At 42.0% G+C, this 14,678-nt stretch overlaps 2 protein-coding genes across 6 annotated transcripts in view; one reads left to right on the plus strand and one right to left on the minus strand.

Moving 5' to 3' along the window:
* IQCB1 (IQ motif containing B1) overlaps positions 1 to 14,290 on the minus strand; it is a 52,276-nt gene extending 37,986 nt beyond the window's left edge. For 2 of the 4 annotated variants that reach the window (XM_036350207.1, XM_036350205.1), the window contains exons 1-5: positions 14,165 to 14,285; positions 13,624 to 13,707; positions 8,341 to 8,449; positions 6,731 to 6,893; positions 3,031 to 3,160 (exon numbers count right to left, since the gene is read on the minus strand). In XM_036350207.1, the coding sequence (XP_036206100.1) occupies positions 3,031 to 3,160; positions 6,731 to 6,893; positions 8,341 to 8,437 (390 nt within the window). In that variant the 5' untranslated portion in view covers positions 8,438 to 8,449; positions 13,624 to 13,707; positions 14,165 to 14,285. Of the gene's footprint in view, positions 1 to 3,030; positions 3,161 to 6,730; positions 6,894 to 8,340; positions 8,450 to 10,499; positions 10,598 to 13,623; positions 13,708 to 14,164 lie in introns of all 4 variants that reach the window. The other 2 variants (XM_036350206.1, XM_036350208.1) reach the window with 2 other exon arrangements.
* The window catches only part of EAF2 (ELL associated factor 2), a 42,702-nt gene continuing 42,221 nt past the window's right edge, over positions 14,198 to 14,678 (plus strand). For both annotated transcript variants that reach the window (XM_036350209.1, XM_036350210.1), the window contains exon 1: positions 14,198 to 14,584. In XM_036350209.1, the coding sequence (XP_036206102.1) occupies positions 14,341 to 14,584 (244 nt within the window). In that variant the 5' untranslated portion in view covers positions 14,198 to 14,340. The remainder of the gene's footprint in view (positions 14,585 to 14,678) is intronic.

Raw genomic sequence — 14,678 nt, forward strand, 5'->3', positions numbered from 1 at the left:
CCAGAACTACAGGAAGGCTGGCTGAGTGGAAATTCTACAACTAAAAGGAAAGAGAAAAGCACTCTGAGACTCAGGAGCTGTGGAAGTAAAGTGCAAAGGTACAGAGGCTCGAGCGCGCGCGGAAAGGGGCTGGTACCTGAGGACGCAGCGGTCTTTTTGAATCAGGAGGGAGTCACAAGCTCCCGACTGCTCTGAACTCCGGTTCCGGGAAGTCTCTGGGGACCCAGGACTCATACGGGGAGAAACTGGACTGTCTGGCAGCAGGCAGAACTTGGAACTTGAGGGCAGCTTTCCCTCAGAGGTGCTTGCAGCAATGAAATTACCGGGACACCGAGACGCGTGGCCCCTTAGGTCAGGGACAAGGATCAGCCATAGCTGCTTGCTCTGCACTGTTGATTCCTTGAGACCCCGCCCCACCCAGGCTGCGGCAGAGGCTTTTGCATATGAATGCCCTGGCCCTTTGCAACCTGAAAATTACCTAACAAATTACAGCTGGGCCAGACAGACCCAGAACTTCCAAGAGAAGGCCCAAGGCCCCACAGCAGCTTGCATTGCTTCACAGCTGGGCCTCATCTGGGCACCTCCTAACTCCAAAAAAGGAAGGGGAATCTGCAGATATTTTCATAGCTCCTGCTGGGTAACCTCAGGCAGAGACTAAATTAGCACCTCCTTAGAGACCCAAGAGCCAGTGTACCCAGTGGTCAGAGTGGGACCATCCAGATTACAACTCCTCAGATCCATAAGGGACACACTCAGGAGGAAGACTCAGTGAGCACCAAAGCCCCACTGAAGCAAGTCTTGCCCCAGAAGGGTGTCTTCAGCACAGAAGTTCTCCCACTGCAGACACAGCTGATTCTCACTGCCAATTGGCCTGGAGGTCAATTCCTCCCAGTGATACCTATAAAAATCAAGGCTTAACTACAACAAGACTGTGCACAAAGCCCACAAGGGGGTGCACCAAGAGTGTCCACCTCAGGTAACTGGGGAGGCTGAGCCACTGGGCCCTACAGGACACCTAGCACAGAAAGCCACTCTACCAACACAGGGAAGCATAAAAAATGTGGAGACAAAGAAACAGGTCACAAATGACAGAAATGGAGGAAAGCAAACGACTGGATATAGTTCAAAACCACGTTTATAAGGTTTTTCAAGAATTTTATGGAAACCGCCGATAAATTAAGTGAGACCTTGGAGGATATGAAAAAAGACCAACTAGAAATTAAGCATACACTGACTGAAATAAAGAATAATATACAGAGATCCAACAGCAGACAAGAAGATCCCAAGAATCAAGTCAAAGATTTGAAATACGAAGAAACAAAAAATACCCAACCGAAGAAGCAAAAAGAAAAAAGAATCCAAAAATATGAAGATAGTGTAAGGAGCCTCTGGGACAACTTCAAGCATACCAACATCAGAATTATAGGGGTGCCAGAAGAAGAGAGAGGGCAAGATATTGAAAATCTATTTGAAGAAATAATGACAGAAAACTTTCCCTACCTGGTGAAAGAAATAGACTTCCAAGTCCAGGAAGCACAGAGAACCCCAAACTAAAGGAATCCAAAGAGGACCACACCAAGACACATCATAATTAAAATGCCAAGAGCAAAAGACAAAGAGAGAATCTTAAAAGCAGCAAGAGAAAGACAGACAGTTACCTACAAGGGAGTACCCATACGACTGTCAGCTGATTTCTCAACAGAAACCATGCAGGCCAGAAGAGAGTGGCAAGAAATATTCAAAGTGATGAATGCCAAGAACCTACTACCAAGATTACTTTATCCAGCAAAGCTATCATTCAGATTTGAAGGTCAGATAAAGAGCTTCACAGATAAGAAAAAGCTAAAGGAGTTCATCACCACCAAACCAGCATTATATGAAATGCTGAAAGGTATTCTTTAAGAAGAGGAAGAAGAAAAAGGAACTCTTACCATTTGCCACAGCATGGATGGAACTGGAGAGCATTATGCTAAGTGAAATAAGCCAGTCAGAGAAGGATAAATACCGCATGATCTCACTCATGTGTGGAATATAATGAACAACATAAACTGATGAACAAGGACTGATCCAGAGATGGAAAGGCATTGATTGGACTGTTGGGCCTTGGAGGGAAGGTAGCGGAGGGTGGGGGTAAGGGGGAAAGATCAACTAAAGGACTTATATGCAAGCATATAGGCCTAACCAATGGACACGGACAATGGGGGGATGAGGGCATGAGCGGGGGGGTGGGGGTGGGGGAGTAGGGGATAACATGGGGATAAGGACACATATGTAATATCTTAATCAATAAAAAAAATATTAAAAAAATTAATTCTAAATTCTTTTATTATTATTATTTTAATCCTCACCCAAGGATATCCTTTTTTTATTGATGTTAGAGAGAGACAGAAACATTGATGTGAGAGAGAATCATCGATCAGTTGTCTCCCGTACATACCCCGACTGGGGATCAAACCCAAGACCTTTTGGTGTACAGGAAAATGCTCCAACCACCTGGGCCAGGGCTTAATTCCAAATTCTTAATTCCATGGGTCAGAAAAAAAGTACATATAGCATCTAGTACAATTCATCCAAGAAATACTTGTTGGATTGATATGACCCTATGTTAAGGTTGAAATATTTTGACTAGAGAAGATTTGAAAGATCTAATAGAAGGTTCACTTTTATTTTGCTTCACCATTGGAGTTATTGAGAAAAGCCTTGGGGCTAGAGAACAACACTTTCCTCTACTGTTTTTTAAGTAGAAGATATGTTTTAGGAAACTGCTATGGAAATAAATGTCTACAGGTGCTATTCAAAGTTGCATAGTAAGGCAGATCCTTCAAAAAGTCAAACAGTATGCTTCAGCCAGCATTTAAAACTTTTTTAATGTAGACATTTTTTTTGACTGTTACTTAAAAAATATTTGAATTTACTATTCTAATTGTACATTCAGCCCAATATTGTACATTTGAAAAATAACGTGGGACATCTTTTCAAGAATTTAACTGTTTTGGCTACAAAACACAAAGCACAAATAAACACATATACCTTAGCTGCGTTGATGAAACATGTTTGCAATTGCCTTCCCAAAATCAGAAAATTTTCTGCAGCTGATGGAAGTAATTCATTGTAAAATTCCTCTGCATCTTCTCCTGGCTCTAAGCCCACACAGCAATGGCTGAAATAAGAGCACAAGTTTGTGACTCAGGTTGGGTTAATTATAAATTTCAATTGAATGCTAAAGCTTCTATAGACACTGTGCCTTAATAAGAATTTTTAGTATCTTCCTTTAATTGTCAAGCCAATAAAGAACTTTTGCTGGAAAATTATTTAACAACTTTCTAGAAAAGTCATGCGGGCTTTGCCTATACTTAGAGCCAGGACTCATGTGTCCTAAAACCCTATTTGTCAACTGTTCAGGAAACAAAATGCACTTGACTCACATTAAAGAGAAATGAGGTAAGTTTTCAGTGAATGGACTACAAACATTCTAAAAGTAATAGGATACCTTGATAGTCTAATTTGTTAATATCATTTGTGTTAACGGATACATTTTAGACATCAAATAGCTGAAAAAATACCCAGGGTGAGATTAGTCTGCAAGGGACAGATAAGAAAATCAAGCACTCTAATTTTAAACCAATTCAACTTTCTAACAGAGCTAATTTCCTAAAAGCTGCAAAATATTTGACTGCATATTCCTTACATCAGAAGAGGAAACTCAAGCATGGTCTCTATACGTGTCATGAATAAATATTGCTATCTGAGGCTTTTCCACAACATATGCAGACACTGATGAGCAATAGTGACTACAGACAGATTATGCTAAAAACTTAACTGGCTAATGCTCAATGTATCTGTTTTGTTTTTGTGTTTGCACATCAAGTCCTAAAGTCAATAGACTAATGCTCATATGTATCAGTTTCTGTTTGGCTCCTAAAGTTACTTATTTAAGAATACCTATTTTTACAGAGAACATTAACAAATAAAATCATCCTATATAATAAAGAGGTAATATGCAAATTGACTGCCACACCCTCACACAAGATGGCCACCCCCATGTGGTTAAAAGATGGCTACCACAAAATGGCCGACAGGGAGGGCAGTTGGGGGGGACCAGGCCTGCAGGGGAGGGCAGTTAGGGGCAACTGGGCTGGCAGGGAAGGGCAGCTGGGGACTTTCGGGCTGGCAGGGGAGCAGTTAGGTGTTGATCAGGCTGGCAGGGGAGTGGTTAGGGGGTGATCAGGCTGGCAGGTAGAAGCGATTAGGGGCAATCATGGAAGGCAGGTGGTTGGGAGCCAGCAGTCCCGGATTGTGAGAGTGTGCAGGGTGGGCTGAAGGACACCTCCCCCACCTCCCACCCGGCCCCCCCCCGCTGCCGGTGCACAAATTTCGTGCACCGAGCCTCTAGTGTTTTTTATATGTTCACAAACATTGGATTCCACTCAAGAGAGCACAGATCAACCAATATTTTCATGAGCTTACATATCTAATCAAAACAAAGACATAGAGCTTTATTTACTTATGTAAATAATCTTGAAAATCAAAGTATAAAAAAAGTACTAAGTATACCGCTGTTTTGTTTTTTTAAAAGTATAGGTTGATTCTATCTTTCACCTAATAACAAAGTAGGAGGAAGCAGTTTCAAAAGCTAAATTCACTTAGTAAAGCACACATTCAGTTAGTTAATTTGGAGGTGGCTTAGACACTGAGAACATCTGGTTTATTTTATCAACTCTTTCAAAATAAAAGATTTTGATCTCTTTTCTCTAAATTTTTAGCATGGCAGTAGACCAGTAAATGCTGCTTCTAAATATTGACAGGATTGGGATTACCTAATGAAATACACAGTTGAGATAGCTAAATCAACACAAAGTGAAATGAATAGTTTCTGTTCTCCTATACTACCTTTGCTTATGCCTTTCATTTCAGCACCTATTTCATTCTGCCTTGTACAATAAATTCACATGACTGTGACACCCATCTCTATGGTAAGTTTTTCCAGTATAGAGCCAGTGACTTAATAGTTTCATTTCTTCCTATAATTCTCAGTCAATAAAGAGTCTACTGGCACTTGGAATTCAATGGTGAGCAAAAGACATTATCACGATCTTCATAGAGCTTATGGAGCAAAATTTTAGACAGTGAAATATTCACATATATATATATATATATACTAGAGGCCTGGTGCACAAAAATTTGTGCACTCGGGGGGGAAGGGGGGGTCCCTCAGCCCGGCCTGTGCCCTCTCACAGTCTGGGACCCCTCAGGAGATAACGACCTGCTGGCTTAGGCCTGCTCCCTGGTGGCAGAGGGCAGGCCCAATCCCTAGGTGCAGCCGCTGGTCGGGCTCAGAGCAGGGCCGATTGGGGAGTTGGGGCGCCGCCCCTGTCATGCACAGAGCAGGGCGGATCAGGAGGTTGCGATGCCATCCTCAGTCACGCTCAGGGTAGGGCTGATTGGGGGGTTGGGGCACTGCCCCGTCACACTCAAGGCAGGGTCGATGGGCAGGTTGCGGCACCACCCTGTCACGCACAGAGCAGGGCCAATCAGGGGGTTGGGGCGCTGCCCCGTCACTCACAGAGCAGGGCCCATCAGGGGGGTTTGGGCTCTGTACCATGTCACGCACAGAGCAGGGTGGATCAGGGGGTTGGGGAGCTCCCCCCGTCACGCACAGAGCAGGGCCCATCAGGGGGTTGGGGACCTGCCCCGTCACGCACAGAGCCGCAGGGCGATCAGGGGGTTGGGGAGCTCCCCCCTATCAGGCACAGAGCAGGGCTGATCAGGGGGTTGGGGCGCCTTCCCCTGTCACAAACAGAGCAGGGCAGATAGGGAGGTTGTGGCCCCGTCCCGTCACACACAGAGCCGCAGGGCAATCAGGGGGTTTGGGCACTGCCCCCTGTCACACTGATCCCGGTGCCAGGAGGCATATTACCCTTTTACTATATAGGATAGAGGCCAGGTGCACGGTTGGGGGCCGGATGGTTTGCCCTGAAGGGTGTCCTGGATCAGGGTGGGGGTCCCCACTGGGGTGCCTGGCCAGCCTGGGTGAGGGGATGATGGCTGTTTGCAGCTGGTCACACACTCTTCAGGGTGGGGGTCCCCACTGGGGTGCCTGGCCAGTCTGGGTGAGGGGCTGAGGGCTGTTTTTGGGCTGGCGGGTGACTGAAGCTCCCAACCGCTCCTTTTTTTCTTTATTCTGGGCCAGCTTTAGCTCTGAGGTTCCAGCTCTTAGGCCTCCGCTGCTGAAAGCAGGTTTCTGGCCTTTATTTACCTTCTGCATTTGAAACAATGTTGCGATCCTGCTGGCTGAAGCCCTGCGACTAAAGTAGGTTTCTGGGGTTTTGTTTAGCTTCTATATTTGTAACATAGTTGCTTAGAGTTGCAGCTCAGAGGCTGGCAGCGGCAGGTGGGGAACGTTGGTTTCCTCCGTCACTGAAGCAAGCAAGCCTCATGTTTGCTTCCAGCTGCCTGGCTTCTGGCCGCCATCTTGGCTGGCAGTTAATTTGCATATCGCCCTGATTAGCCAATGGGAAGGGTAGTGGTCGTACGCTAATTACCATGTTTCTCTTTTATTAGATAGGATTTGTGATGAAAAACAACATACAGTGTGAAAGAAAAGTACAACCATACCTACAATAGGAGGCTGCCAATGCTTGTTAGGCAAATGAATAAAAAGGAGCAAATGTTGAAAATAAGAATCTAACAATATATTTCCCAAGAACACAGACTTATTGCTTCATTTTACCTTAATATCTGTGTAAGCTGGGAAATTGTAGTCCAACCACCCTGGATTCGAGAACAATCTTGACTGAGCACCAAGAGGCAATATCGAATGAGGTCATAACAATATATATCCTGTTTGATTTTCTTCAACTCTGAGCTTCCTAAAGGTGTGTTGTTTATTATTTCTAAGGCAAAAGAAAATAAGATATACTTACTTTTACTTAATAAATTCAAAAACTATTTTTTATAGGTTGAATAGTAACTAAAAATAATTTAAAAGAGAAAGCACTGCTTTATCATGATGTTAAGGTTTCTATGAACAAATTACTGTGAACCCTTTATTTTAAGGATCTCGATTTAATGGACTTGGGATTTTTTGTTTGTTTTTTGTTAATCCTCACCTGAGGATATTTTTTCATTGATTTTTAGAGAGAGTGGAATGGAGGGGGAGAGACACAAGAGATAGAAACATCAGTATGAGAGAGAGACATCAATTGGTTGCCTCCCAGATGAGCCCCGAGCAGAGCCCAGGATCAAGCCTGCAATTTGAGGTCCATGCCCTTGACTGGAATTGAACTTGGGACCCTTCAGTCTGCAGGCCAGCGTGCTATTCACTGAGCCAGACTGGGTAGGGCCGAGCTTTGGACTTAATGGACAAAATTTCCAGTCCTTATGTCATATGTGAAAATTAACACCCTGTTAATTTTAAAATGGTTTTAACGAAGATTTGCTTATAATTAAATTAACAAGTTATTTTTTATTATGAGTTCAGTTATTTTTAATAAATTTTAGCAAATAGGCCATATATTGGAAAAAATACTAGTAATTTTGCAAACATAAATAAATAGTACATATCTACAATTATAGTCTACATATTTAAATCCAAGATTCACTGTTCATTAATGTTCCTCGAATGATTAGCATGTGATCACACCCCATCGCTAGTGGTAATTGGTTCTGTTGTTGCATGGAGTGACTTTCTGCAGTATTTCTTGTTTGTTTTTTATTGATTTTTTTTTTTTTACAGAGAAGAGAGAGTTAGAAACATCAATGAGAGAGAAACATCCATCAGCTGCTTCCTGCACACCTCCTATTGGGGATGTGCCCGCAACCAAGGTACATACCCTTGACTGGAATTGAACCTGGGACGTTTCAGTCTGCTGGCCAACACTCTATCCACTGAGCCAAACCAGTTAAGGCTCTGCAGCAGGTTTAAGGGATGCCGGCCAATGTTCAAACGTGCGCTAAGCCACAGCCCAGCTGTGTGCATTTTGTTTACTCGTGGTGACTGGTGAATGCACACATTTATTAGACCTATTCAGTATAAATTTAAAATTATAGTAATACATACAGAAAACTTTTCTATGAAATTAAACTTTTCATACATGCTTAATTACACAAACATGTCTATATAAGTAAAACAGGTAAACTAATTTGTCAATTTTTTAACATATGCATTTGGAAAACCTACTTTATACTATAATAGACTTTGGGCTTTAACAGACACCCCCTTGCTGGAATTAGTCCATTATAGTGAGATTTTACTGTAGAAACAAATACTAAAATTGTACCCATGATGGAATTGTTTTATTCCTTAAACAGTGTTAGCCAATCACAAAAAGATTTTCTTACCTTTTAACTTCAACAGTATAACAGGGACATTCTGCTCAGGACTTTTTGCAACTTCAGCAGCTAGAGATAAAATCCTTGGGTCTGTACTTGGCTTCATTTCTCATATCACCTGTATTTTAACAGAATCAGGAAAAGAAAGGTCAAATACCCTAAAATATTTACTCCCTAAAGTTTTGAAATATAGTTTCAATATAAATGAAAACTTAACGTTACTTGCTTTGTTTGGGAAATGAAAGGTAGATTTTATTTTGTTTTTCATTTCTCCCTTATAGAAATCTCTGGTTTTCCTAAGTAGTGTACCTCTAAAAGAGAGAAGAGACCCCTATACTTTACTGTAACAGCTAGAGTAGGTATTATTTATTGTGTACTCACTAATAGTCAGGAACTGTGTCTGGGGCTTCACATTCACTTTTTCTAATCTGAACAACAATCCTAGGATAGGAATTAATTTTCCTTTATCATAAAAGAAAAATCGCGTATGCATAAAAGAGCTAACATAGGCCCAAGACTGCTATTTTTTCAAAGGTCTCCTTACAAGGCTGGTCCTCGGCTGGTGTCTAGAACTTGGATTTTAGGTTTCTACCATTCCCTAATAAGAATGACTCACTGTGCCTAAACCATGTGATTTATGCTGAATGCCTACTTTCTTACCTGAAATTTGGAATCTGGTACATGGTAACAGAGATTGTCTACACAACTATCCTCCAATAAAGACTCTGGTCACTGAATCTCTAGTGAGCTAACCTAATAGACAACACTTCAATATGTTGTCAAAACTCATTGCAGGAGAAATTAAGAATGTCCTATGTGACTCTACTGGGAGAGGACTTTTGGAAGTTTGTACTTGTTTTCCTCTAGATCAGTGATGGCGAACCTTTTGAGCTCGGCGTGTCAGCATTTTGAAAAACCCTAACTTAACTCTGGTGCCGTGTCACATATAGAAATTTTTTGATATTTGCAACCATAGTAAAACAAAGATTTATATTTCTGATATTTTATATATTTAAATGCCATTTAACAAAGAAAAATCAACCAAAAAAAATGAGTTTGCGTGTCACCTCTGGCATGTGTGTCATAGGTTTGCCATCACTGCTCTAGATCTTGTCCCATGGGCCTTTTTCTTTTGATTTTGTTTTGTATCTTTTCATCACTATAATAAGTCACAACCCAGCCGGCATGGCTCAGCGCCGACCTATGAATCAGGAGGTCACAGTTGGATTCCCAGTCGGAGCACATGCCCGGGTTGCGGGATCAATCCCCAGTAGGGGGCATGCAGGAGGCAGCCAATTGATTCTCTCTCATCATTGATGTTTCTATATGTCTCCCCCTCTCCTCTCCTCTCTGAAATCAATAAGAAAATATTTCAAATAAGTAAATCATAGTCATGAATACGGTGATATCCTGAGAACTGTGAGCCCTCCTATCAAATTATTGAACCTGGGATTAGTCTTGGAGATCCCCAACACACAACTCAGAAATGCTGTTTAATTATAAAATAATCAAAGCTTGTTTATAAAAACAGACTGAATGAAATCAATTGTCTTAAACACTGTTTTAAATCCACATTCCAATTCAATTTGTTGCTAAAGCTTTTCTTTATAAAAATAATTTAAAGCATTCAAAGCTCAAAGATATCACTTCTTTTTTTTTTTTTATGCACACTGACCACCAAGGGGTAGACGCTCAATGCGGAAGCTGCCCCATGGTGGTCAGTGTGCTCTCACAGTCAACCTCCCACAGTCCCCCCCCCCCCCCCCCCCCCCCCCGCTGGCTGGCTCCCCCCATAGGCCTCAATCACCAGCCAGGCCGAGGGACCCCACCCACGCACGAATTCATGCACCGGGCCTTTAGTGTTTAAATAATCCATAATATATCCATGGCATAGAATGCTGTGCATCAAATCAAAGAATGAAGGAAGTCTATGTGTATTGATGTTGAAAGAACTTCAAGACAAACTCAATGAACAAATAACACAAAAGAGAAGATAATACAGAGGGCTACTATTTATATGAGCAAAATTAGATTTAGATGAGCAAAACTAGTTTCATCCAGTGTTTTTGCTTTTTAATTTTTTTAAAACTGATTTTTAGAGAGAGGAAAAAGGCAGAGGGAGAAAGAGAAACTTCGATGTGAGAGCAAAACACCAACCCCTGCCTGACCTGGAATCTAACTGGCAGCCTCTAAGTGCCCGGGACAATGACTAAACAAATGAGGTCACACCAGCTAGGGCAGTTCCATTCAGCTTTCTAAGAACATTCTGTGTGAAAGACAAGAAAGGCATCTGTATTAGTATCTATTGCTGCATAACAAATTGCTGTAAAACTAGCAGCTTAAAACAAGAAGCATTTATTATCTCTCACAGTTTCTGAAAGATATCACTCTTAAAAAAGTACCATATTTTATATGCATACCCTACTTAATCCTCATAACAAGACTGTAAGCCATAATCATCTCCATTTTACAGATAAGAAAAATAAAGCTTGAAGAACTTAAGAAACTTGTCATGGTTCCACCAGCATGCATTCAAATTCAAATCAGTCTGACTCCAAAGTCTACGGTTTTAATTACAATGTTTATAATATTCCCTCCCATATAAAACAGTAAAAAACACAAAACATACCCAAATCATCTATTCTAAATCACTTTTTTAGCTATTATTCACCACACTTGTCCATCCTTATATTGAAGAGCTGGCCATAATACATGCATCCCAAATCATTCCTTATTAGGTAAAATATGAATCATTTAAAAAAACAAATTTTCCGGAACTATTTTAAAGAAAGTCCAGCACATCTTCCAGCACATAGCAGGCATACAACTTTCCAAGAATGTAGGTATAGATACCTCATTCTTTTCAATGGCAACATTAAGCTATGCTTCCTCTATCAGAGTGAATCAAAATACAGCAGTCCCCCCTTTATCCATGGTTTTACTTTCTGCAGTTTCAATTACCCGCGGTAACAGAGGCCCAGAAATATTAAATGAAAAATTCCAGAAATAAACAATTCATTATTTTTAAGTTGCAGACCATTCTAAATAGTATGAAATAGATGAAATCTTGTACCATCTCACTCCCTTCTGCCCTGGATGTGAATCATCCCTTTGTCCAGTGTCTCCAAAGTCTTTCTGCCAACTAGTCACTTAGAAGCCTTCTTGGTGATGACATAGGACTGTTCTGGTATTGCAGTGCTTGTATTCAAGTAACCCTTATTTTACTAAATAATGGCCCCAAAGTGCAAGAGTAGTAATGCTGGACAATTTGGATATGTCAAAGAGAAGCTGTCAAGTGCTTTCTTGAAGTAAAAAGGTGACTACTGTACAATAAGGTATTTTGAGAGAGAGACCACATTCACATAACTTTTATTAGTTTGTTATAATTGTTCTATATTATTAGTTATTGTTAGTAATCTTTTACTGTGCTTAATTTATACTGGTAAACTTCATCATTAGTATATGTACATAGGAAAAAAATATAGTATATGTATGGTTTGGTGCACCTGTGGTTACAGGCATCCATTGAGGGTGAGAAGGGGGCTGTATATTTAAACATCTCCTCTACTGGAAGTCATTCAGAGTGTATGCTATAATCAGTAATGCGGTAATGAATATTAATGTACCCTGGTACATGTCTTTATGCACTCATCTGGTACTTTGTAAAATGAATTTTCCTTGAAGTGGTATTTATCAGTTTTATAATTTTTATGTAGTCAAGCATAATAATCTTTTCCTTTATGGCTCCTGCCATTGGTGTCATGCTCCCTATCCAAAGACCTAAATATATATTCTCCTATTTTTGTGGTTTTGTTGTATTTTCATTTAACTTATTTATTTATATCTCCAGTACATATGTTAAGTTATTTTTCTGAATGGTGTAGATGGGAATCTAACTAAATTTTTTAAGTTAGATGAGGTTACTGGTGAAATAAGAACAAATGCACATGGCTGTCATAAAAATTCCTGAGATAATTAGTCATGGACAGATAGAACAGAAACTATCTGAAATTCCACTTGAGTGTATTTTTGGATTTTATGTAGTTCATTAATCTATTTGCTCATTCCTAGGCTGGTACAACATAATTTGGAGAAAATTCACACTAGAATGTAAGCTTTATGAAGGCAAAACTCATTCCACCCTTGATAGCTGCCTGCTTCTCTCTGGTTCATTGCTATATACCCAAGAGGCGAGACTAGAGCTTGGCATAGGGTAGAAACTTAATGAGTATATCTTGAGAGAACAAATAAAGGCACCAACTTTGAGCGTTCTAAAACTCAATTTCTTGACCCTATGCTTTTCTCCTTGTTACACAAAAATGGAAACCTAAGATTTCTGGTTGGAAGCCTTTTTAGGTAAAATAGGCTTAAAACACTGTTCTTGCTCTCTGGCTAACATAATAAAACCGCTGAAACATTATTATCACCCAACACGTGGGGGGACACTATATTAGATGCAAGGGTCACAAAAATTTTATTTAGGACATATTCCCTCCAATGTGGTGATTGGGAAGGAAAAGTGTACACACACACTCATATATGTAAAATAAAATAATTATATAAAATGTTAAGTGCCAAAGGGATGACATAGAAGATAATACAGATCATAGAGTCAAAAGACTGGGTTTCCCTGAACCAGTTTTCTTGTTTGTAAAATAAACAAAGCAGCAATTCCTACTCCCTAGAATATTTCAAGATTTGGAAGAGAAGGCAGTCACCGAGGATGGCCCTAAAATGTTGCATGACAGTAAAGTCTCGATATTAATAACCACTTGCAGAGCTTTTATTACGTTGAGCTTTAAATGCTTTCATGTATTAACTCATTTGATTCTCTCAACAACTCCAAGGTGTAAGAACTATTATTTTCTCTCCCGATTTTTACAATGAGCATACTTCACTTTTGTTTGCATAAAGTCACACTGTCAAGTATGAAGTTCAAATCCAAAGATTCTGGGTTTGATTTCACCACCACAGAACAATGTCTCAGTACACCTTCACCTTAAAAGAGTCGCATTTAGAAAAAAAACAAAGAAAAGAAAAAAAAGAGTCGCATTTAGATAAGCAGATAGATTCTGGGAGGCATTCATCTGCTTGCCTGGGACAATACATTGACAAATCTGGCTAAGGTATTAGTTAAGTAAGGGAGTAGAGTTTTATTACATTATTAACCTTTTTGGAGGTGCTTCTCCTCTAAGACAACACTTCCCTCATCTTTATCACTATTAAACTCATGAACTTTCTGACAGAAAAAAAAAGAAAGAAAGAATTATTTTCTACTATAAATGCTATTACCCTGTTGCCAGAGCACAAGCTCCGGCCTTGATCCTTCAGGAACCTGGTCGTCTCGGCTGCGCGGTTTACTGCCTCCACGGATCACTGTGAGGGAAATAAGACAACACAAGGCAATGGAGTTGCAATTGATCCTAAACATCTGCAGTTTCGAACTCCGAATCTTTTCCCCGCCTCGCTTCACGCGACCTGAACCTGTGGGTCCTAATCGTGCCGAGAACTTCCTCTGGAAATAAGTCAGAAAACGATTGCCTAGGTAACGGCGTCGCCTTCCAGTCAGGTCCCGGGACCGAGGCTCTAAGGCCGCGAGCTCCTTCACTCCTGATTCTAGAACCAACTTGGGCGCTACCAGGCCTCGGGCCCGAGTCCGCCCCTCCCGGGCCTCAGTTTCCAGGCTAAATCTCCACAGAACGGGCGTGCAGCAGGCCCATTCTCCCGTTCAGGGCTCCCGCAGTCCGGGTCACTAGCTCCAGAAGTCTGGCGCCCCCGCTTCTTGGTACCTCGGGGCCCTCTCCCTCCCCCGCCGCCCCCTCAGGCCGGTTACCTCATCCCACTCCGCGTTCCTCCACCGAAAGACCCCACTCCCACCGCGCACCTCCGTGGCACGGCGTTCCCGGAGCGGCGTGCGTCGCAACGCGGGAAAAGGCCTGGAGGCGGGACCGGGATTCTCGGAGCCAAGGGGCGGAGCGCCTTTCGCCAGGCAGCCAATCAGGACTCGAGATGCTCCCCGTGGGCGCGCGCGTTGGGCGCGGGGCGGAGTCTGGGTTGGCCGCTCCAGCGGCCGCGAACGCTGCTCCTCAGGCTGAGGTGGCAGAGGGTCCGGAGGCGGGTCCGCGGCGAAGGCGAAGTCGGAGCCGACGGAGAATAATGAATGGACCCTGGTACGTCGACAGTCGCGAGCGGATTCTCAAATTGGGCGACAGTTTTGAGAAGCAGCCGCGATGCGCCTTCCACACGGTGCGCTGTGAGTGAGGACAATCCCGGGGAAAGGGGGGAGCTCTGGGGATGGGGGTTTGGAGGCACAAACCTCTCCGAGTTGTGTTTCCACGGAGGACTCC

Source organism: Myotis myotis, unplaced genomic scaffold (genome assembly GCF_014108235.1).
Source record: "Myotis myotis isolate mMyoMyo1 unplaced genomic scaffold, mMyoMyo1.p scaffold_m19_p_2, whole genome shotgun sequence".
NCBI classification, from domain to species: Eukaryota; Metazoa; Chordata; class Mammalia; order Chiroptera; family Vespertilionidae; genus Myotis; species Myotis myotis.